General features: G+C 36.5%; 1 protein-coding gene and 1 long non-coding RNA gene across 2 annotated transcripts; both read right to left on the bottom strand.

Annotated features, from left to right (window-relative positions):
* Positions 1-5,151: 5,151 nt before the first annotated feature.
* On the bottom strand, positions 5,152-7,041 carry LOC131313584 (uncharacterized). The gene is made up of 2 exons (XR_009196247.1): positions 6,612-7,041; positions 5,152-6,535 (listed from the first exon to the last, which is right to left on the bottom strand). It is a non-coding gene; the product is annotated as an uncharacterized LOC131313584 (long non-coding RNA).
* Positions 7,042-11,768: 4,727 nt separating this feature from the next.
* Positions 11,769-13,294, bottom strand: LOC131313656 (MYB-like transcription factor ETC1). The gene is made up of 3 exons (XM_058342090.1): positions 13,200-13,294; positions 12,341-12,437; positions 11,769-12,167 (listed from the first exon to the last, which is right to left on the bottom strand). The coding sequence occupies exons 1-3, from the start codon at positions 13,249-13,251 to the stop codon at positions 12,080-12,082; spliced, it is 237 nt and encodes a 78-aa protein (XP_058198073.1). The 5' UTR covers positions 13,252-13,294; the 3' UTR covers positions 11,769-12,079.
* Positions 13,295-25,604: the final 12,310 nt, after the last annotated feature.

Below are 25,604 nucleotides of genomic sequence, written 5' to 3' on the forward strand. Positions count from 1 at the left end.
ATGTAGATATCCACCAACCATTTGTATCTCCGCGTTTAATGTAGGCTACTCATTGGGCGTATGATTTACAAAAAACTGTCATGACAAATTATTTAAAACTAGATATCAGGTGTTTATATGTTTTTCCATCAAGTTTAAGACCCAATTTCATCATTTCATCATGCATTTTTATGGCTTTCCTTAATTCCTTCTCCTGGGAAAGCCCATTGATGATAGTTGAAAAACTTGCACTGCTCAGCAGCTTTTTAGCTCTCATGTAATCAAACATCTTGACTCCTTCTTCAACCCTCCTTTCTTTGATTAATCCATCAAGAAGTATATCATACGTCAGTATATCCAAAATACCATTCACTTTCACCACCTTATTATGCAAGGCAATAGTTGAATCAACCTGGCCCTTGACCTCCTACAATAATGTTCATCCAATGAGGAGCAACACGAAGAATCTGGAAGAAAACCTTTCTTCAAAATTGCATTCAAAAGTTCTTCCATTTCTCTCCATCTACCTTTGGCACATTGAGAGGTTACAAAAGTGGACAAATCTAATGCATAAGGATTAAAGCCTCTCCCAATTATGTCCTTTAACAATCCGTTGATTTCCTGTGACGGATCCTCCTTGCAAAGAACCTTCACCAATGCATTACAACAATTTTCATTCACTTCAATTTCCCTTTCTAACATTTTATGATAAACCCCAATCGCTTCCTTCACTCTTCCTTCCTTAGAAAATGCCCTTAGCATGCATCCATAAGAAGGACCAGAAAATGCCCTTAGCATGCATCCATAAGAAGAACCCCATAGCTCACTCCCCCCCGTATAAGCTCTCTTGTAAAACGTATCCATCGCATATGTCTTCCCCAAGTCAGAAAGCTTTTGAATGGTGTTATCACAATCTGATAACGGAAGCTTCAGAAGAAATCCCTTCTCAACCATAGAACCCATTGTCATTTCCACCACTTTAGAATCCCTATATTTACAAGCCCCATCAAGAATTGAGCTATAAGTACTAAAACCTGGATTGAGTTTTTTAATAGACATCTCATTTAACATATCAAATGTAACTCTAAAGTTCCCTCTTTTACTGTAACAATCAATAACCAGGTTATAAATCACACTATTATCTTCGCCCATGTCTAAAATTCTAACAATTCTTTCAAACTTTCCATCTTTGCAAAGAATCCGAGCAATTGTAGACCACATATAAGTATCCGGTAAAACCCCGTTCCTAAGCATATTACCACAAAAACACCATGTCAACCTAATCTCATTCTCTAGATGCAAAGCATCAAGTAAAGCATTACAGCTACGAATTGGGATATCACAACCATAACCAATGGCTTCTTTATAAACCTCCAATGCTTTCAAGAAAACCCCCTTTTTTGCAATAGCATTCAAGAGCAGAACTCACTACAAGGGACTGAGAATCTGTAACTCTAAAATCTCGTATCGCTGAAACGACGATTTGGGATGGTGGGTAGGCCTGAATCAATGTATCCAAGATTGGTTTCAACTCCCAGGCGAGGCCGGACCCGATTAGGATCCGAGCTAGCTTAACTAGGGTTTTGAGGTCCGGTTCAAACCTTAGGTTTGATTTTGCTCAATTGAAGAAGCTGAGGGAGACTTGTGGGTTGGTTTTGGTTTTGTGGAGGATATGGATGAAGAGGGGTGGAGTGAGTTTGGAGGAGGAGAGGTTGAGGGTGCGGAAGAGTAGGGCCTAGTTGTGCCTCTGCAGGAGAATGGATGAGACTTGGGATACAAGTTGGGATTGTTTGATTTGAGATCTCCAGTTGATAGAATGAGATTTTTGTGTTGGAGTTGGAGTGGAGAAGGATTTGATCAAGTGATGGGGTTTGTGGAGTGGCATTAGAGTGTTGAATTAGCTGGTTAGTGGTTATGGTGTTGCTTGTTTCGATATTGCTATACTCTACTGAGATTCAACTGTGGTCATAGGCTCGAGAGTGCAATTTTGTTCACCCTCCTTAAAAGAGAGTGAACATTACCTTCCCTCTTATTGGTTGAAATGGTGTGGATTCTACCACAAATGGATGTCATGCTTACCATGACTCGAGCTTGTTTTGGTTCAATAAATTAAAATAATTTCTTTTGTTTTTATTCAATTTTTTTTTGAATTTGTTAATTTTGAGCCAAACTTTTGCAACTTGTTGATTCGCCTCGTCGAGAGGGATCGAAAAAGTAAAAAATTATGATCAAAACTCACAATTTTTTGAATAAAACAAAAATAAGTCAAAATATTGATTTTTTAGCTTATTTTTGTTTTTATTCAAAATATTATGAGTTTTTATCGTAATTTTTTACTTTTTTGATTTCCCTCGCCAAGACAAAGAGTTTTTAAATATTCATCCCAATAGGTCATCCCACGTAAATATTCATCTCAGTTACTTTTTGGGGTTACGTTTTCATCCTTTCAAATGGTGAATTATCTATCTTACCCTTTTAACAAGATATTCATATGTGAGTGTATAATGCCTTCCTAAATTAGTGGGATTCAACCATTTCTTAGTTTAGTGAGATTTAATCACAATAATTATAGGAGATAATTACAAAAAAGGATTGCAAAATTTTAAAAATTCGCAAAAATTAAATCCCACCGATTTTATTTACTCATTGACCATTTATGATTGGTAAACATGTAGATTTCAAGTTGAAATGAGTTTCTATTACACTCTCGATTTTTAACATGAGTAAATAATCGTTTCATTGAAAGATCCTCGCTTAACATAAATAATACCCAAAAGAGTTCCCAATTGTTTAACTTTACAAATAGGTTCTCAAGTTTAGATGGTTACAACGTTGGCACCACGGCCCAAATCAACTTATATACAAGTACGAACCTGTTTAGAATATTTCAAACTCTTTAGTCAAAAGGAATTTAAAAGCAATTAGTTACAAACTCATCTTTGCCAAAAGAAAGTCATTACAAGATGTTTATGTAACTAAAGCAAAATCAGCTTCCAAAAAGTCTTCATGTCCGAGTACACGAATGCAAGCAAACTATTGTCTGGTATTTTGTCCTGAAAAGAAAGATTAGGTTGAGCTACACTAGCCCAGTAGGAAAATCTTTTATCAATTCTGTGTGCAAATGTGATGATAAGTGCAAAAGGATGAGACATGAAGATATAACTCAACCGATGGATAGCAATCAACTCATTTTAATTGTTCTAACACATGCCTTTATAACACAATTAGCCACATTGTTCGTAAGACTCAAGCAGCATTATGTTTTCGACGCGACCCACTGTCCCTAATCTCCACTGTCTGTATTTTCACCCCTTGCGTTACAGCATAATACCACGAGGGTTACTATATTGCCACCACTTGCGTTACGAAGATCCCCAACCACTTGGATCACCGTATTGCCATCCCTTGCACTACGAGACCCATTTGAGTGTCCGTATTACCACCCCTTACATTACGAGACTCCCTAATCCAACTTCCAACCCAAACAACTACTTTTTTACTCAATATGCAAACTACGTCTTTCTCATGATCACATTCATGCAAGGAACATCATACGTTATGCCAACAATATTACCACTATGCCACAAACACTCTTAAGTAATAAATCAATCAACGAGTTTTTCATCCAAAAAACAAAAAAAAAACAAAAAAACAGGACCATTTTTTGCAAGATTATCGACTTTATAAGTAAGTGGATCTGGATCGTAACTATACGTGGCACTTCCGCTGCTAGACTGATCCTGATAAAAGTTAGCGAGAGAGAGTGAGTGAGAGAGAGAGAGAGAGAAGAAGAAGAAAAGCGTGTGTTTACTTCCTGATAAAAGTTATTGATGGCAATTTTGTTACTCCGGATTAGCTTGACCTTTACTTCCGTGTTTTGTGTTTCTTTCCTTGTTTTAACGGGCTATGGGTGTTTTAGTCTAACTCATATTGAACCCATTTTTAATCCATCTAAATCCATATAAATATTGGTTTATATGAATTCAATTCATATAAACACATTATATAATATGGGCAGATTAGGTTAGGTTATAAGTTGGCGGATTGGACGAGTTAAAAAAAAAGTGTAGAGACCCAGATAATTATAAGTATTGAAATATTTATTAAATGTCAAGTTGGGAAAATGTGGCTTATTTGGTGGTTATTTAAATCAAGGATTAAAGTGAAAGAATAGGTGATTGAGGGAGCGTGAGTGTAATATATAGATATAGGGGTATAAAAAGGGGTGTGTGTGATGTAGGAGATCATTTTGATCTTTATCCCTCCCTCTCTCTCACGCCGACCTCTCCCTCTCTCTACCGTGTGTGTCTCTCTCTCTAGCTCCCTCACACAAAACCTCAAGGATCCATCTTGCTTTCACCTCTAAAACACAACCACTACAACAAAAACGACTTTTTAGGGCAGTCAAAACTGCCCTAATAAGAGACCTATTGGGGCAGTTTGTCTACTGCGGCACTCCACCTTAGTGCCGCGTGTATCGATGCAGCTATAGGTCTAATGCGACACTTGTTATGAGGCACTTTAAAGCTCCTCAAGAACTTCTTCTAGCTGCACTTTCAAGTGCCGCATAAATTACCTATTACGGCACTTATAATGAGGCACTTTGTGGAGCCTCAAGAGTTTCTTCTCCCTGCACTTCTAAGTGTCCTATAATCTACTTATTATGGCACTTTTGGATGCCGCCTCAGAATTCTATTTTTTTTCCAATGCGATTTTAAGAGAATAGCTTTCATGACACTTATGAATGCCTTCTAAAGCGTTAGTTTTTTTTTTCTTTTTTACTACTCTACAGATATAATAGAACCATAATAAATTGCAATTTGTTTCTCAACTATGTCCAAACAACACAAACCATAGTCATTCAATAGAAACTACTAGTTAACAAACCTCACAAGGATCTAAAAACAAAACACAGAACATGAAATAGAAACAAACTTCCAACTATCTTAAAGAACCATAGCAGAACTCCAATGTTTTCAACAAAAAACAAACTTCACTTCTAAAAAACTTTCTAAAGTTTCTAGTAAAAACCTAACTTACCAAAGTCTAGATCAAAGCATGAAAGATGCCTACCCTTAAAAGAACCACCAATAGAAACAAACAAAACAAAACTCATAAGTCTAATATTCATGTGAAATAACTCTGTCTACTAGGCATCTTCCAACTGATCTCATTCATTCACTAAAGCCATCATCATCATCTCTCACTACCTGATCAAAACAAAACCAGATACACAGTTTTAAAAGTCATTGTCTTGCAATAAGAATTGAAAAATTGACAATATTGGGCACCAAACGTTCCAAAGAAACAGGCCATGCTATTGGTGTACCAATGGCATCGCCAACGGTCTTAAGGCTTGCGTAAGGCCTCATCAAATGCTCGCCCCATATGATTGGGATTTGAACTTCAGCATTAAATCAGCATGTAGTACTCATTTTCCAGCATATATCGAAAATCCAGCATTCAGAGATTTTTGTCTAAAAGCCATTGTCAGACAAAAAAGAAAATGCACAACTTGTAATGCATAAATCATAAGTAATCAATGATTACCGTAGAATCTAAATTCAAAGGCAATTAGGTGAATGCAGTATATAAAAAGCCACTATTAAACTAGAAACGATGCACAAGCTGTAACGGGTAACCCATAATTTGTAAAAGCGAACCCATTCCCCTATCATTTACCTAGTTCATTAAGGGGCTAAACAATGGCCGCACCATCCATACTTCATGCGATTGATTGGAATCAGGCTTTACATGGGCTTGTCCAATATTACGAGTCATTGGGACCATCGCCTAAAACATGTTAATGAATAAAGCATAACACAATGATGAGGCCTCTAAGAACATTCCAAAAACTGAAAAGAATCAGCAGCAATGCGGGGGAAAATCATTGGCTCTCTCAAGCTAATATGAATACTATTCTTATCCTGACCTTAGGCTTCCAGCCACTTCGGTGGAAACTCTACAATTTTGCTACTTCAATTTAATTGCAAAGATTTGTTTCATTTGAAACTTCCGAGGAAAGGGAAGTTTTAAGAATTAACCTGGAGGCAAACATAGAACCAAATATTTTGTCAAAAGAAGAAAAGAAATACCATGTCATTGCACTTTTTTTAATTCTAAATTCAGTACATTTTCTTTGAGGACTTATATCAAACACCTGGTGGAAACACAATGAGCCTCAGTTCCATATCTCCACAAACCAATGTGAGCCACAAAATTACAACAAACAACACTAATTAATCAATTCCCCAAGCATGCAAACCGAGTCCCCAAATACTTGCATTACGAAATGCGAAATTCAACAACTCCTCTACTCCGTTCAAATATCCTTTTCCAAAGGAATTCTCGAATAGTTCTCCAGTCAAATATCCAAAGTGTAATTACATAGGCAGGGCAAATTAATAACAAAAGGAAAGCCCTAGGTTAGTGTGAACTTGTTTATCGGCAATGCATGTGCAATACTAACAAGGAATAAAGATCAATTAATGGAAGGAAGCAGTAAAATTAACCTTAACTCGCAGTTGCAAAGCAAAATCGAGCCCTAATCTCGTTGCTGCGAAACGAAATCTAGAGATTAAATGCCGTTAAAATTTAAACCTATATAAAATGAGATGTGAGAATAGGGTTACCTGGTGAAACACAGAGGAGGGGAGAGAAGAGGAGAGTGAGTTGCTTTGTTTGTATCATGTGGATAGCTTCCCAATACCATTGAACATTTTGAACTGCGTGAAAATTAGAGCGCCAATTTTAGGAGGGAAAGCCCAGAAACGACGTCATCTTATGAAAATTTTGATTCCCCTCCAAGAGCTTTTCAGGCCCACAAGAGAAAATGCCCTATTACTTGGGTTCATGAATGACGTGGTTTTTTTTTTTTTAAACATCAGGAATGTCGTGTTTGATGTTTGTACAAAATGCCCTATTATACCAACCTTTTGTGGCACTCACGGCTGCCCTATTAGATTAACATTCAAAAAAAATAAATAGGAAAAGCTGGTGTAAAATTAGACTACCCCATTAGGTTAACCAAATGCGGCACTTAAAAAGGGAATTCCTCTTTAACTACTTGATAAGGCAGTTTTGTAAAAGTGCCCCTTAATCACCATTTTGTTGTAGTGAAACTCGGGCTTGTATCGTATTGGGTGAAGTTCGGGGAGAAGATTTCGATTGATTTCAAGGAGTTTAGAGCTAGGGCTTGTTCGAATCTCTTAGGTTTCGCTCCTTCACTCGAGGTAGGGACTTCTTTACCTCTTTTATGTGTATATATGTTGATATGGTGTAGAAATCGTGCTTTGATCGTCCCCCTTTGGTGCTTTGAATGTCTGTCAAAACTGCAGAAAATCGCCTAGAAACCGCGGGGTATTGATACCCAAATATGGGGTATCGCTACCCCATCCTTCTTTGGATTTCCAGCTTGCCAGGTATTGATACCTGATTTTGGGGTATCAATACCCCTCCCTTTTCTGGATAGCTTGTGCTGTTTTGGTGCCTCGTTGATCGTATTGAGCTCCAATTGTCCCTAAGCCCCTTTCGAATGTCTTTTAACCTTTCTCACATGCTCAATTGACCTTCTACGATTAATCGTTGCTAATCATGATTCATTGGACTCCGTTAGTAAAGATCGAATAAGGATTGTTGTGATAAAAGCTTTGTTAAAATACGTTATGTTGGTTAATCGATTACTTGATGATGTTTGTGGCATGATTATGGTGTTGTTAGCATATCGTATGACGTTTCATGTGAACGTGTGACTAGTGTAATGTCTTAGCTTGCTTGTTGAGTATGAAGGTAGGTATGTGAGTCGGAAGTTGGATTAGGAAGTCTCGTAATGCAAGGGGTGGTAATACGACGACTTAGACGGTCCCGCAACGCAAGGGGTGGTAATACGGTGACCCAAGTTGTTAGGATCACTGTGACGCAAGAGGTGGTAACACGGTAATCCTCGTGGTGTTATACGGTAACGCAAGGGGTGGAAATACCAATGGAGGTGATTGGCGATAGTGAGTTGTGTCGCGGTTACTCGAGTTATTTAATATCATGTGAACTTGGTGGTACATTGAGCTATAGACATGCGTTAGGATGAATATATCGAATGTTGGAATGCCCTTAAATCAATTGTTATCTATCGATTGACCCGTACTTCTTGTCTTCTTTTCACCTGCACATTTCATCATATTTACATATAGAATTGGTAAAGATTTTCCTACTGGGCTAGTGTAGCTCAACCTAATCTCTCTTTCAGGACAAAATGCTGGACAATAGACTATATGCATTCGTGTGCTTGGGCATGAAGACTTCTGGGAGCAAATTCCATTTCAGTTACTAAACATTTTGTATTGCCTTTCCTTTGACAAAGATGGATTTGTAACTAATTATACCTAAATTAATATTCCTCTTGATTATAAAGTATGTACTATCTTAAACAGGTTCGTACTTGTATTTAAGTTGATTTGGCCTGTAATGCCAAAGTTGTAATTACTTAAACTTGGGAACTCTTTTGGATAATATTTATGTTAAGCAATGATCTTTTATTGAAGTGGATTATTTATTTGTTAAAAATCGAGGGCGTGACAATATGAGTTAGGATTGCCACCTCTAGGTAAAACAATGAAAATCACCATTCTATGCTCTTCTTATTTTGAGAATTTTCCACCCCCTCCTTAAAATTTCAAGTATGCATTTCGTCACAACTCAAATGCTTTATTTATACAAGTTGCTTAGGCTTTACAATTAGAAAATGATAATATCAAAACTGTTGCGCATGCATAAGAGATTTGTGCTTTGCATGTGGTATAAGCTTTTTATCAATGGCGGAGTTAGGATTCGACCGCGGAGGTGGCACCGTTCAATGAAAATCTAGCTATATATTGTGAAGAAAAATATGAAAAAAAGGGTCATATAATTCGGTTCTGCCGTGGGCTTTTTTTAAAAATAAAAGGCTTGATTCAACTCTCTTATGGTATCTAATCATTATCATATTTCTCTCCAATCACTATTCTTATTTTTCTCTTTGTCTCTCTCCAATCATTACCCATATTTACAATCATTACTTTATTTCTTTTTACACTCATTACTTACAAATCCAAATCCAAAATCCCAAAACGAACGGGGTCGTACGATACTAACTTTCCTTAATCCGAAGCGGTTATTCTCTAAATTGCAATTTTTACAGTATTTGTACAAAGTATTAATTTTTTTTGCATACTCATAAATACCTAGTCGTGCCGACTATCGCGTTAGTCCATAAAGAAAATATGTATCCGAATGAGTTAAGTAAAAATTTTAATGTCTAAATGGGTCGCGTACCTTTGAAATTAGTAGAAAAAAAAAAATACAAATCTTGTGAGAATTTAGGCCAAAATTGAGAGAGAGATTTTTGAAATTCAATCAAATAGTACTCCATAGGATTCAATGGCTTGGATTCAATTAAAACATGAAAAGAAAAAATGGAGACAAGGGGGATTTGAACCCCAGATGTCGGGATTCAATTTTACATATCCCAAGTCATGTCATTTGTGCTCAGGCTCAAATGATTATTAGCTGAAGCTGATATATAGTAATGTAGTTGCTTTCACTGTTATTCCAATGGTGATGTTTAACTGCCCAAGTAGGCAATTTTGCCGGCTGGATTAACCATTGATGATTATTAGCCTTTCAATAATGCTCAACAGGGAAAAATGCCACTGGGCTTCTGTTAAAGGTGTTAATTATCTTTCTTGAGAAGTTTCTTAATGCCGTGCGAATACCACATGGGTATCCATCAGCGATCCAGATAGTTTAAGCAGTAATCTAATAGCCCAGATTTATTCCTTCTCTGTCCCCTCATCCCACCCCACCACTCGTTCTCCTCTTTTTTTTCTTTCTAAAATTTGAACCATCCAAAAAATGTTTGAACGGTCCGAAACGCCGACGCAATACCACGTTTGTGTGGCACCCAAAAATTTCTCATCTTTTGGACAACAACATGATATTAAATGCTCATCTCATTGCCAGTTGCCCTCAAGGATAACATATTAAAATGCTTTATTCTCGTTTAAAATTACAACACCACTGTTACCCTGACATTATCATCACCGGAACAAGCTCTACGTAGACTCGGATCAAAAAATAAAAAAGCTCTACGTCGACTGGAGCCGGTTACTGTGCTATATTAATAGGCCACCCATGCCCCGTTCCATCATTTCCACACCTAATCCATCTGTTCCAACTTTCTATTTTTTCTTTTCCAAACGTTATACATTCGCGGGCTAATATTGTTATATGTTAGGGAGGGAGAAGGGAGGGAGGGCTCGAATTTGGCCCAAATGCATGGGAATATAAAGGAAGCAGTGAAGCACCAATCGCACTTCACTTATCATTGCAATCTGTTTCACCTCAGACACAACAGATTGTTGTATTGAAATTGAGACTTGATGAAATGACCATGTTGTCCGAACCCTAGTCCAATCAAGGAACAAATAATCTAAGGTCTTGTTTGGAACTGGGGAAAAGTAAGAAAAAAAAAACCGAAAGAAAAGGAAAGTGTGAAGAAAAATTTATTCTTTGTTTTATTTTTTTGGGTAAATTTCTTTGTTTTGTTACTCCATTTAATTTTCTTATTGTTTTCCTCTCAAACCAAGCAACAACAAACTATATATTGTTCCTTGCTTTCTTTCTTCGTCCATAAGTTCCAAACAAAATCTAAAGGAGTATATAATCCGAACTCAACCCATCACACAAGAATATCAACGTCTCTCGCCCATCAAAATTACTTAAATTAAATTCACGATCCCACAGCATTAATTCGATCTCTTGGCCAGCTAAACCCTGACTCATTTAACTTAATTCTTGTATCTATAACCTCTTTTTTGATCCGCTCTTTGTTCGGACTCTTTATTTCTAATTATTACCCTACTTTTTTCTCCAATCATTATCCTATTTTTTCGATTATTACTTTCTCATCTCTCTCTATATCTCTCCAATTATTATCCCTATCTTCAATCATTACTCTATTTCTCTCTCCACCCACTACCAAAATTAAACTAAACTAAACTCACAACCAAACTATATCTATCTCACTGCATCATTTAAGTAGGGAATACATGAGCCCTACCAACGTGACATGTAACTACCCCCCGCATTCATCTCTCTCTCTCTCTCTCCTCTGAGACTGTTCTCTCACTTCTCATCAGCAATAATTCTCAGCACCCATGAAGCACTGAAGAGTGAAAATCTAGTAGAGAGCACCTCGATAGCATGCATCAGGAATAGTAAAGATTATTGAGTGCCGACCCCGCACACACACTAATATCTATCACCTCAGCTTGTTTACCACCCCTAGCTTACATTAAGCAACTTTACCTTCAGTTTTCTGTCTTGAAAGAATTTACTTATGTGATCCCGTTCCACAACTCAATATAAGTACTTATTTTTTAAGAAGACAATTTCAAGCTCAAAAATAATGTGTTTACGTAAATAATTTTCTTACAAATATAGATTTTGTTTAATAGATCTCATCGAGATCTTTTATACGGTGCAAAAAATGAATCAAAAAATTATTTTTCATTTATATTATTTTTTAGTTTGAAAATATGAAATAAATATTTACTGTTTTTTTTAAGAAGGTGTTCTGGAACGGGATCTAAGGTACCAACCATAGATCCGAAGTCATGTCATTTGTGCTCAGGCTCAAATGATAGAGAATGGCTACCATATCTATTCTGGTCCAAAAACGCACCCTTAGGGTTATCACCCAAGAACTCAGTTCGGTCGAAGAAGACGATAAAAGTTCTTAATTAAAACCACGAAACTTGGAACATGAGAATTTATAGAATGAAGACAACTTTACATACACAAGCCATGATTTTCGAGAACGCCACACTTAAGGGAGCGGTCTTAAGTTTGAGTCCTCATGGAGCAGTTATTCGATTCCTGTAATAACGCTAACAACTACAGTAACTCCTAACATCCTATCTTCTCAAAAAAAAAGAAAAAAAGAAGAGTCCACGATTTTGAATGCACATCCTACTTTATTTTTTCTTCTACAAGCATGCCATAATAGAATTTAGAAGACCCCAAATCTCATTGAGCAAAAGCACTGCTGATTTCAGGCGCTGTCGCATCATCGACTTGTTGCGTATCTAGAATTCCAGTACTTCTCGATTTGCTCGGCTGTTCTTCCAGGAATCCTCCCAGCAATTAGAGACCACCTGAATACAGTTATTCATGCAATCTCGTATCAACAAGCTGTCAAAGAGTACTCTAAAAAGAAGGCTAAGGTTTGTGTTTGGATCGTGTTGAGTTTACTTACGGAAGGACGAATTCATGAATCCAAGTCCAGCCTGATGAATTTTTAACACACAAGAATAGAGAAACGACTAACCTCTCTCCGACCAAATTATACATTCTTATAACCAGTGTTTCCTCGTCTTGGGAGAAAGCCAGCTCGGGTTCTTCTTTACTAGTAGTACTACTTTCCTCTGAAACAAACAATCCATTCTCGTCTTCAGTTTCAAGTATTCAGTGGAATTCAAACCCCAAGAAATAAAGAACGCCGTTGAGTCGTTGGAACTTGGCATATATGCGACACCAATATTTCCAGTACGCAGTAAGGCTGAGTTCTCCTTCGCTTCCAGAACTTTTTGAAGGTTTAAAAAAAAATTCACATTCATTAAGTTTGTGCCAAACTTTTGTGAATTAGTGATTCGTTTCGATAAGAGGAATCGAAAAAGTACAAAAAATTTACTTTTACTCAAATATTTTGAGAAATATCCACTTTTCAACAAAAAAAAGAAAGGGTCAAAAAAGTTGGCTTTTTTGGCGTAAAAATGGATATTTCCAAAAAAAAAATTGGGTGAAAGTATAATTTTTTTACTTTTCCAATTCTTCTACGAATCAATAATTTACAAAAGTTTGGCGCAAAATTAACGGAAGAATTTTTTTTTGAATAAAGACAAAACCTTCAAAAAGTACTAAATGTATTTTTTTTATTAGCAAAAATAAATTTATTAAGAAGAGACTTGAGAGGGTACATCGAGGAAAACAGTAGTAAAAGTTAAAGCAGGATTTAGTCTAAAAGGGTGAAAGAAAACTTATCCACAAAGTGTATTATATTTAGACATCGATCAAGTTAATTTAACAGACGCAAGAACTAGTGGAGTTAAAACAGGCAAAATAACAATCAGTAACTTGACAAGAAAAGAAGAGCTAAGAAAACCATTAGATGCACAAAAATATATAACCTTGTGAGTTAACAGAAGTCTCGACAGAAGAAGAGTGTTCTGATTCAGCCATTTGAACAGAGAACGAAAAAAGCCTACTAAGCACTGGTACTGAAGTAACTAGCGGGTATAAGTAGGAGAGGATATATATATATATATATGAGCTTGTTGAAGAAGGAAACAATGGAAGTGCTTCAGTAATGATTATTACTATCACCTTTGTCCCAAAAAGATTGTCCGTTTCGCAAAATGAGGACATAAAAAGCATTTTCTGTCGAAATAGTTGACTTTTTTCCCGCAAGTTACTAGCTAGATAACAATTAGTTCTTCCAATTTACAAAGAAAAAAAATTGAATTTTCTTTCAGAAATTTTTTTTTCCAAGCTCTTGTTTTGCCGACCGAACAATCTTTTTTAGGGCGGAGAAAGTATTTCAGCTAATTTATGCATGAAAGTTCATTTGGTGCTTTAATTTGGGCTTGTTAATTTATTGGCCACATGAAAAATGAGGAGCAATAAACTATGTAAATGGGGCAATATATATCCTTCCATATTATGTAGGATTTCCTTTTCAAATATATATAAATGCATGTATAAGATTTTTGAGCAATACACGAGAAACATGTCAGTAGGATTATGAAGAGCGAGTTGTTGTTCTTCTTAGCTTTTTGGGAGCTTTTTAGTTATTTTTATTAAAAAAATTTCACCTTTGTTAGTTTTGTGTCAAATTTCGGTGGATTATTGGTTTATCTTATCGAGATGAAATGGAAAAGTAGAAAATTATACTCCAACTTTTAATCAAATATTTGGGCTTTATCTTAGATATTTTCTAAAATATTTAGGTAAAAATAAAAAAAAATCCAATTTCTTGCATCGAGACAAATGAATAATTTTTTAAAAAATTGGCGTAATAACAAACGCAAAAGAAAAAATTAAATAAGAAAAAAAACAAGAAAAAAGCCACACAAAAAAAAAAACTGAGGAACGAGTGGCTTTTTGAGCAGAGAAAAACATAGCTATATATGGTAGTCAAAGTACACATGATTTAGGTGTTACATGTCATAATTCTGTCTCCTACTGTTCTACCAACGTTATCATCATCAATAGCATTCAAAATACACATGATTTGATTCATGATTTGATTGTTTATTTGTCTTTATGTATGCAATATGTATTTTTATTTGTCTTTATGTATGCAATATGTATTTTTTCAATTGTATTAGTTGTATTGGTAGGTTGTATTATATATTCAGTAATCAAGGAATATATATCTAACTTTTGCAGCAAAAATAAAATAAAATAATGTTACCATCATCAATAGCTTTCATTTGTTGCCACAAATCAGGAGCATCTCCATCAATTTAAATCGGAGATGTCAATTTTTTTTAAAGTTTCGACGACTCAAAATTTGACATATATCAACAAAACTTTTATCTCCAACTTTAGTTTTAAATTCTAAGTACTAAAGTACAGAACACCTACCTTCTGAATTCTGAAATGCCAAAACTAGATGTGGCACAAATTTGAAACCAGTGGTGTGGGTGTGGAGCCAAATCCACATTTGGATTTTAATGAGCGAGCTAGCACATGATCTGCCTTATGTTTAAACTTGATTGTTATTCTCGTCGAGCGTTAAAAGTGAATAATTTTTGGATTATCAAAGTAAGTTTGTAAGAATTCACATATTGACCAAACAAAAATGTCGAGTTCCTCTAAAATGAAAGTAGAGAATCCTTTTTCCTTGAGTGAATTAAGAAAGTGCAAGGGTCAGGTTTATACCACATTTTCAGGCGTTGGATAATGGAAAGACTGTGGATATATAGAATTACTGAAAGGATATGGAGACAAAATAACATGAGAATTAAACTGAAAAAAAAAACAAAAAAAAAAAACTGTGAAGTCAAAGTAAAAGTCACAACGTAGTCAATTAGGGATGGAAAAAAACTGTGAAGTCAAAGTAAAAGTCACAACGTAGTCAATTAGGGATGGAAATGGTGAATTTTTTTTTTTTTTCCCGGTCAGACGGAAATTCAGAAATGGCGATTTGTGTTTATTTCAAAGTTGCGGAAACGATAAGTTCTTTAACTTTCGAGGCAAAATTGACTTCTGGCTCTGGGCATCCCGCGCTACGAACGGCTCTATGTAACTCTTTTTTTTTTTAGAAAATTAGAAGCCAGTCCTGGTTCTTAGGCTCGGTTTGATCCCAACCCTGAATATTATTTTCAAGTCTGCATAGGCTTGGATATGTTATCTCATGACTTTTTTGCCCTTTTTAGTCCGCATCGTCAACTCCATCTCGTCATTCCTCCTCCTCCTCTCTCTCTCTCTAGATGATAAAATGAAAGTCCAGTAAGTTTGGGGACATGGATACGGGCTCGACGACCTGGAAGACATGGACGATGAGGTAGGCGATGGAGGAGCAGAAGGCCATGTGGATCATGGTGTGGGAGATCGGGAAGGGCCAGTTGAACATCTTGCGGTTGAGGATGTACTTGTTGAACACGATCACGGTGAAGCTGAGGAAGATCCATATGGCCACGTATGTGTAGGACACCACGATCTTTCTCGACACACTCGTTTTCATCTATTTTGGCGGCAACAGCCGGAAGACAGCCTGTGCAGATTCTCCTTTTTTGGTCGCGAGCCCGTGACGGTGATTCGGCGAAGGTGGTGCTACCGTCGCCGTCGCTGAACGTACATGCAGAGAAAGCTAATGAGGACAAAGCGGACGAAGCTGCTGTGGACGCCGAGGCCGTGATTCTTGTCGGAGCATGAACACATGAAGAAGACATACGAGACAGAGGCCCACTGATATTTCTCCGATCTAATTCCAGAACATTTTTGTTCTGCGATCCAGATTTCAGAACATAAATTTTTTGAGATCCAGAGACCAATTGGTGTTCAAATTTGTGGCCGGATTCAAAACATCGCGGGTCGTCGTTGGTTTTCTTGTATGAAATACGAGAAATTGGGTGAACTGTTGTGCAAATGGGGACAAAAAAAGCAGAGGGCTGTTTGGTTGCTCATTTCAATGTTTCATTTGGTTAGTCTTTTGTTTTAGGAATTTTCAATTGACTAATGACTTTCTTCTTAGTTGGTTGAGGAATTTAGAACCATTTTTTATGCAAACTATATAAGCAAAATGTATATGGGATTATGTGAGCGGTGTGTGTTGGGGTTATATGAACTGTTTTTTTATGAGAATTGTGTATTTTTCTATGAGAACTGTGTATTTTTCTATGAGAACTGTGCATTGTTTATGAGAACTGTGTATTTTTCTATAAGAAATGTCTATAAGAAATGTGTATTTTCTATAAGAACTGTGAATTGTCCATGAGAACGGTGTATTTTTCTATGAGAATTGTCTATAAGAACTGTGCATTTTTCTATGAGAACTGTGTGTTGAACTATTTCACTTTGTTTTTTCTATGAGAATTGTCTATTTTTCTATGTGAACTATATATTATTTCAGACTATTTCACTTAGTTTTTTCTATGAGAATTGTGTATTTTTTTAAGAGAATAATCTCTTCTCATAGCCAATTCACATAGAACTGACTATGAAAACTGACAGTTCTCATAGCCAAGTCTCATAGTCAGTTCTCTATGAGAACAATCACTTCTCATAGTCAATTCTCATAGAACTGACTATGAAAACTGACAGTTCTCATAGAACTGACTATAAGACTTGGCAATTCTCATAACTAGTTCACATAGCCAAGGGTATTGTGTATTAGACTATTTCATTTTGTTTTTTTCTATGAGAATTGTGTATTTTTTTCTATGTGAACTATATATTTTTTTATGAGAACTGTGTATTTTAGTGTGTGGTAAAACTATGTGAATTGTGTATTTTTCTGTTCACATAGCCAGTTCACATAGTCTAGTTATCATAATCAATTCACAAAGCTAGTTTTTTTATAAGAACAGTCACTTCTCATAGTCAATTCCCATAGAAATGATTATGAAAACTGACAGTTGTCATAGAACTGACTATGAGAATTGACAGTACTCATAGCTCAGTTCACATACTTAGTTCTCTATGAGACTTGGCAGTTCTCATAGCCAAGGATATTTTTGTCTGAAATAATATGATATAGGAATTGATTCTAAAAATATAGCCTCATAGTCTCAGTTCTCATAGCCATAGTTCAGGAGTATTTTTGTCCAAAATAATATGTTAACTCGGGCTATGTGAACTGACAGTGATATTTTTGTCCAAAATATTATGTTAACTGGCTATGAGAATTGGCAGTTCTCATAGCCAGTTCACATAGCCAAGGGTATTTTTGTCCGAAATAATATGGGTCAGAAGTTGATTCTAAAAATATATAATTTTTACTAAAAATAAACATGTATACAAAAAGTTAAGAAGAATGGGCAAATTAGTAAAAATGCATGAAAAGTCAAAAAAATGGACTGAAATAAAGAAGGAATATTTTTGTCAGGACTAAATTAAGTCCAAACCTACTTTTTGGGGCCCGCTTAAAAATTCCCCTTTTTTTTTTTTTCCTTCTAAATAAATAAACACTTAGAGTTGGTAATTTTAAACTTTTATAGTCTTTATAAGCGCGGAAATTATATATGAAGGCAACCATTCTACAACCACACTTATATAAACACTTTTGCACTCACTCACTCATATTCATAATAGGCCCCACACACTGGTGGTAGTATGTGTGGAGCCCAATATGAATGTGAATTTACGTACAAAAAGAGTTAGTGTAAATGTGTAGGATTAACTTTTTGGAGCATAAAGACAGTAGTAGGTTGGTGATCATGTGTAATTTTCTTTGTAGTATAAGTTTTTCATGTGGCATATACTCCATATGCTTAGCATAAAGATAAGGGAAAGACTACAATACATACCCTTTATTTGGGTATGTATCATATACACCACCCAAAATGTTATGAATTGTAGAGAAAATGTTACGAATCGTATTACTAAAAAGTTATGAATCGTATAAAGGTTACGAGATACACCAAAAATATTATGAATCATAATGAAAATGTTACGAATCGTACTGCTGAAAGGTTATGAATTTTAGAACAAAAGTTACGAAACACACTAAAATATTATGATTGAACCACAAAATAGGTGCATATGATACACTCTTTTAAGAGGTGTGTATTGTAAACTTTCCTCAAAGATAAAATACAAATATATATGACTTACAGGGGAAAAAAAACAAGTATAGATAGATAGGTATGCGCGTAGATGATTTGAACGTTTAAGAATGCAAGGAAGGAAGAAATTTCAAATTTTCAATCGGTCTTGCTATTGTCAGCCCACTGGGCTGACGATAAACAAGCTAGAAGACAAGGAAAACACGTATTTCTGTACACTTTTTACATCATTGAATATACATTCACACACTCACTATTGTCAGCTCATTGGGCTGATTTTAGAATTTACCATTTTCAATTACAAAGCAGGAAACAACAAATCTGTCCTTCGTGGTTCTTCCTCAGTTTATCTCCCCCTATTCGTCCCTTGTTTCCTCTTTTTGGATTTGGTGGTCCGACCCCTGTGACGGGTCTCCTGTCCTTGGTGTTTGGCGTTGGGGGTTCAGATTGGAGCAGGTGGTGAGCGGTGGTTTTGGCAAGCGGCGGTCGACGGCGTGGTTTTAGATCCGGCGTGCGGCGGAGTAGTTAATAACAGAGATAGGTGGGTAGAGTAGTTTTTTTCTTTCTTCTTTTTTCTATTTTTTAGCGGTCTCCTAGCTGATCCGATTGTGTTACCGATCTGGGTTTCTCCCAGATCCGGTGGGTCTTTGGTCTGGGTCTCCCCTAGATCCGGCGGGTTGTGGGTAATAACGGTAGGATTCGTTTGGTCTGTTCGGACTGGTTTTACCAGACCCCGGTTTGTGCTTGCAAGGAGGTCTAGCTTGTTGTGGGTTGTCTCATCAACTGCCGCACCCGGAGTTTCGAACCCGGAGTTTCGAAGTGCCAACAGAAACTCGCACTGGAACATCCCTTTGCGGCTGTGAGCTAGGGATCGGTCCCTTGCGCCATGAATGCCAACACTAGCCATTTAATGGACCGATCTAATGGTTCGAACTCTGGGTTGCTCATCTACTGAATCTCGGAGGGACCTTACACCGCATCACACCGGTCTGCTTTTGCAGTAATGCGTTTTTAAGCTTATATACCCTTTTGTGGTTTTGCTTATTTCCTAATTTTCAATAGATTTAGTTCTTTATGATTATTTTATGTAAGTGCCGCTAGGCTTTTGGAAATGATATTTGCTGGTGATAAAAAAAAACTAAAGAAGGCAAAATAATAGGGGAATTATGAATTACGATCTAGCTGGGTAAGAAATAACAAGAGAAATGGCCTTGCTCTTACCCCAACTAGAATTAAGCGTTACACTTCACAGCTTCGAGCGTCAGGGCTGCAGTACGAACGACAAAGGTCATCAATCAATTTAACACAAAATTTGAGAGACGCCCTAGCTAGCAAGCAAATTTTTTTTTACGGAGGGCTCCGTAAACTGATAGTTACGGAGTCTAATCGCACACATCCAAAGTGTTTTTGGATGGTCTCTATTGAAAATCAATTTTGATCGTAAAAAATAATTTTTACTGGTCAAAATTGAAAACGAACCTCAACTATTGATTGCATGAATGAACGGCTGTGATTGAGCCGCTCTGTGAATTGGTTGTTCACGGAGCCTCCATAAATAAGTTTCTCACATGCTAAGAATCCAAGTTACAAACTGGAGCTAGGAGATCGAGAGCTCGATAAAACATGACTTTGGGTTTTGAGGGAGGTTTTTTAGATTAAAAGTGGAGAGAGATAGATAAACAAAATTTATTGAAGACCGCGCATAGAAATTTTGAGACCCCAAAACAAACAAGGTAGATGTCATTTTGGAAGGTGATAAACCATCAGGTGCGGCTTACTGGGCTTGGAACTTTAGGTTAATGGGCTGAAGCCTGGGAAGGGTTATCAGCCATAAATTCAGGAAAATGTGACAATGTTGCATGTGACCCACTGGGCTTGGAACTTTAGGTTAATGGGCTGAAGCCTGGGAAGGGGTTATCAGCCATTAATTCAGAAAAATGTGACAATGTTGCATGTGAGTCTGTGACCCACTGGGCTTGGAACTTTAGGCGAGGGGCTTCAGAATAAGAAAGGTGCTTTTGCTCACTTTCATATTCTCCACTACCAATAAGAGGTTGGTTCAGTTGCGGAAAACTTGGAAACTTAGAATTGGTTGGCCAGTGTTCAGTTTCAAGTTCTCATAGCTTCTTATTGGGATTAAACATACTCCTATCACTACTCGCATGTGCTTGAGACCTAACTTTGGTTCTGACATAAATGCGGTGGGATCCCTTACAGATAATGGTGTGTTGTGACCGACAAATATTCCCTGGCGGTAGTGACAGGGTACCATTAATGCATTTCTATTTTGTTTTAAAAAAACGAAGAACATTCATGCATAAAGGCATCGACTGCCTTGTGATATATGTATGAATATACAACAAAATGCGAGCGAACATACATTAGATTGCAAGTGCTGCTAATCTAATAGTTAGATGATTAGTTTAGCTTTATCCACGATATTTGTAATGAATTCTATTATGTAAGTGTCGGTCGGCTATTATTAATATAATCTTCTCCATTTTAACCATGCATGAGTGGATCCGGGGCTGCTGTAGTGCACCCCTACGTAGGGCGGCCTACAACCGCCGATCTCATAAACTAACGGTTCTGATTAAAAACAAATTTTTCCAGGGAAGAGTTAAACTCTTTTGGGGAAGAGATTAATTGTTTTTAATCTAAATCGTTGAAAACACTTTTGGACGGCTATAATGCCACACTACACAACGCACTACAACGTTTTTCCAATCCTGCATGAGTGGGGATTGAGAAATGCTGTAGTGCGTCGTGTGTAGTGCGGCATTATAGCCGTTCAAAAGTGTTTTCAACGGTTCAGATTAAAAACAATCTATTTCCCAAAAGAGTTTAACTCTTCCCTAAAAAAGTTTATTTTTAATCTGAATCGTTAGTTAATGAGATTGACGGCTGTAGGTTACCTTACAAATGCACTACAGCATCCCTGGATGCACATGACTAGACCGTCCCAACAAACAAATGCGTTATAATTGGAGGTAGTTACATTTTAGCTTATCCAAAAAACTTTCTAGTACTATTACCTAACTTAATAAGTGAACCCTAACTTTGGCTATTTGGACACTTTAACATACAAATTTTAGCATCATAATTCATAGAGGATCATATGTCCTAAATGACTACAAACGGAGTTCAAATCATCTGTACTCTAATTCTTTTATACCCATGTTCCGGTGCATTTTCGGTCATTTGATGAAGTTACTTTTTATTTTAAAAATTCTCACGTGTCATAACAGCTAAAAATATACTGACACATGAGAATTTGGGTAGAAAAAAATCAAGGGGCCAAGGGTGCAACGTTCCTTTAGTAATATTGGGTGAGGAATGATTTTCTCAAGGAAAATGGTATGTCCCATGAATCTGAATCCATGGAAAGTGTACATTAAAAAAAAATAGACAATTCAAATTCAGAGCAACGTGAATCTGAATCGTTCATTTTCCTTCGTGTACCTTTCATGGATGGAGAGTTATGTAACCTACCAAACCTCTTTTTTGTCAGTAGTAAGCCAATAAAGAATGAGGCTTCCCCTAGGTTATTGGCCCCCATAGGAATGCCACGTATCCCATGAATCTCAATCCATGGAAAGTGTACATTAAAAAAAAAAAACGATTCAGATGCACAACAACGTGAATCTGAATCGTTCATTTTCCTTCGCGTACCTTTTCATGGATGGAGAGCTATGTAACCTACCAAACCTCTTTTTTGTCAGTAGTAAGCCAGTAAGGAATGATGCTTCCACTAGCTTATCGGCCCCCATAGGAATGCCACGTATCACCAAACCAACGATACACGTCGAAAATTGGAGAAGATTCGGCCTCGCATGCAAGAAGATGATGATGATTGAGAAATAGTTGCTCCTATGATTTGTGATTTGATTTTTCCAATAATTGACCAAACAAGGACGACATGACCAGCCAAGCACCACCACGAAAATTTATTGGATGGTTTTGCCGCACCTGTCACGGGGTTCGCCGACACTTTTATATCCATTGTACACCTGTCATGGGGTTCGCCGACACCTTTATATCTATTGTACATTTCTAAAAATGTACTGAGTGCTTGTTTTACATGAATCATTATGTTTTGGAATTTTTAGTTTTTGTCTTTGGTCAATCTTTTTTTTCAATTTTTTTAATTTTGTGTCAAACATTTTAGGAATATTGGTTTATCTCAACGAGAAGAGTCAGAAAAATAAAAAATTATGGCTTTTACCCAAATATTTTGAAAATTTTTCAAGAAAAAACTAGAAAATTTTAAAAATTCCAGCATTTAGGCTTTATCTTGGATATTTCTCAGATATTTGGGTAAAAATCAAATTTTTTTTTTTATGTTTTCGATTTCTCTCACCGAAACAAATCAATAATCTACAAAAAAAAGCTTGACAAAAATCTAACAATTGCGATTTTTTTTGAACAAGGACAAAAATAAATAAAAAATCACCTAAAAAGCTATGTGAAACATGCGCTGAGACCCATACAAATGTACGGCGGATAAGGTTTTTAGGATACCACCTGACGGTGTCCTAAAACCATTGAATAACTACTCGCCACGACTCACTTTCTGAACTCCTTGAGTCACGACATTCATTTACACGATGCATCCAACCTTTCAGCAATGTATGGTGGATAAGAGTGTTGGGACACCACATAACGGGTGTGCCCCAAGACCTCTAAATAATTGCTCACCACAAGTCACTTCCTGAACCACTTGAGTCACGATGTGCATTTACCCGATACACCCAACCTTTCATTTTAGCCCTTGTCTCATCGACTGTCCTTCATGTAAGTGCTGATCACCTTACCTACATATTGATCATTGGCTGCGGAGGCCTTTAAAATGGAAAGTACTGCGGTCCTTGTATTACATTCTCTAATTCCTCTTTATTGTCTTTTTCATAAACTTACTTTTGACCACGATGATCGCAAAAAGGGCGGGGCCTCAATTTGCACTCCGTAAGTCGAGGAACACATCATCCCCCTTATATATGGTTGGAGAGGGACGGATCTGGAAATATATTTAGTGAGGACATCTTGTTAATCATAATGATGAAAGTATTTATTTTAATCAATTATAGTAAGATCGTACAAAATTAAGACATGCGTTATTAACTACAAAAGTTTATAACGCGTACTTTAAGTTAAATTAGGTAAAAATGAGTACAAAATTTCAGACAAAATTTCTAAAGTATGTTTTAAATGAACGTTGAGAAATTTTAGAATGATCGAACAAATTTTGTTAATGACTTTGTTGTAAAATATTTCTCCAAAACAGTTAAAAATAAAGAGAATCAAGAAAGGATAAGGGAAAATGACGGTCCAAGACGTGTTTTGATAATTAATACCTGCCAATGACATTTTCAGTATTAACAAATGCATCATAAAGCAATAAGTCTAAATGCATCATACGATGAAATTAAAGCATAAAACCAATTCCATATGTGTATTTTTGAGATTTATGCAAGTGTGTATGTTTATATATTTGCACACTTTCATAGTTTTGCTACAATGGTTATCCTATAGGGTTATTTACCTAGACACCCTTTAACGTTTACCCATTTTTCACGAATTCTCGCTGCGGCCAGACCCCCTCATTGAAGTTTTTTTTTCCCGTCGACCCCTTCTGTTAGCCTTCTGTCCGTTACTTTTTTTTTTTTTACTTTTTCACCTAAAAGTGGTACAATGTTCCGATATTGCCCTCAATTGGGCATCCTTAGCCCTAACCATAATTTTCCCCCCCCAAAACCCTCCTCCTACTTTTCTTTTCCCCCCAAAACCGTGAAAACCTCCCCAATATCACCATCTATCACTATCACTCCCCCCAAAATCGTGAAAACACTCCCCTCCTCTCCATTCGATTTCCCTCTCTCCATTTCTTCACTCTCCCCTGCAACTCTCTCCCCCTTCAACTCTCCCTGCAATGTCTTCTTCTCCCCATCCCAGGTCTTCTTCCACCACTATGAGCAATGCACGAAGCAGCACACCAGAACATTTCAATGTTTTGTGTGGGTGCAGAGTAAGGGCTCCTCTACAAATAGCTTAGACTGAACCGAATGTGGGTAGGAGATTCCTAAGATGTGTGAACTACAAGATACTAATTTTATTCGTTACCCATTATGATATACTCTATGAGTCGATTTTATGTATTAATAAGTCAATTTTTTTTGAGAAATTTAATTTTTAGGGTGACAATCCTTGCAAGTTCTTCGATTGGGTTGACCCTTAACACGTGAGAGAGGGAAGGATTTCGGGAACTCGATAGTGAAGAAGAACATGAATTTGCTGAAGGATGTTGAAAATCTGTATAAACAAATTATTGATTTGAAAAAGATAGAAACAAAATCGAAGGCAAAAATCCGAGATTTGAAAGAAAGGGAAAATGGGTTTGGACTGGAGATTGAACAGTGGCAAAAGAGGGATGAATGGTTTGAAGTGAAGAGCAATTGTATGACCAAAAAATTGAAGAAGATGGAAGATGGGTTTACACTGAAGATGGAAGAGTGGAAGATGAAGGAGGATTCGAATGCATTGGAGATAGAAGACCTTAAAACAAAGAATGAGGAGTTGATGCAGAAGATAGAAGAGGTTGAAGCAAAGAATGAGGAGTTGAGGCTGAACATAGAAGATATAGAAGCAAAAAATGTGATTTTTAGAGGTAAGAACAAAATAATGAAATAGAAGATTGAGTTAGATAATTTGAAGGTGAAATGGTTGACTACAATTGTGTTGATTTTAGTTGGCATAGGTATTGTTTATTTTGGTGGTAAAGGATGGTTGAAGAAGAAGATGTTGGCATTACCTTAGTTGGCATATGTGTGTAAGTTTAGGGTAAGTTTGTGTTTAGGAGGACAAAGTGATGTTTTTTGTACTTAATCTATTGTACTTATCAGAATGGTAATGGCAATAACAATGATAATGCCTTGTTTTTATTTTGGTAATGAAAATGATTTAAATACTTATGTGTTTAAGATTTTTGTGTTTAAAGACCATGACCATATAACTCAAAACTTGACCATTTTACTCAAGACTTGACATTTACACTTGTGCAATAAATGACCAGTGTATTAACTCAAAACCTGGCCATATACAAAACCTGAACTACAAAGTAAATAAAAGCAGCATAAAATTTAGCAGCAATAGCAAAGCAAACATCAGCATTATCTCATTACAACCGCAAAGCAAACATCAGCATTATCCCATTACAAACAGGCACAGTCACAAGTGTCCACAATTTATTACAATTTGTTCAAATTGCCCACATCTAGAAGTAGTGTTTAAAGTCTCAGTCATTAC

The sequence above is a fragment of the Rhododendron vialii genome, chromosome 13a (assembly GCF_030253575.1).
Source record: "Rhododendron vialii isolate Sample 1 chromosome 13a, ASM3025357v1".
NCBI classification, from domain to species: domain Eukaryota; kingdom Viridiplantae; phylum Streptophyta; class Magnoliopsida; order Ericales; family Ericaceae; genus Rhododendron; species Rhododendron vialii.

Excerpts from the sequence above, each read along its gene's own strand:
- LOC131313656 (XM_058342090.1), bottom strand. The coding sequence starts at position 13,251 with ATGGCTGAATCAGAACACTCTTCTTCTGTCGAGACTTCTGTTAACTCA. Across the intron at positions 12,438-13,199 it reads GACTTCTGTTAACTCACAAG|AGGAAAGTAGTACTACTAGT; the intron begins GTTATATATTTT and ends TGTTTGTTTCAG. Across the intron at positions 12,168-12,340 it reads TATAATTTGGTCGGAGAGAG|GTGGTCTCTAATTGCTGGGA; the intron begins GTTAGTCGTTTC and ends AACTGTATTCAG.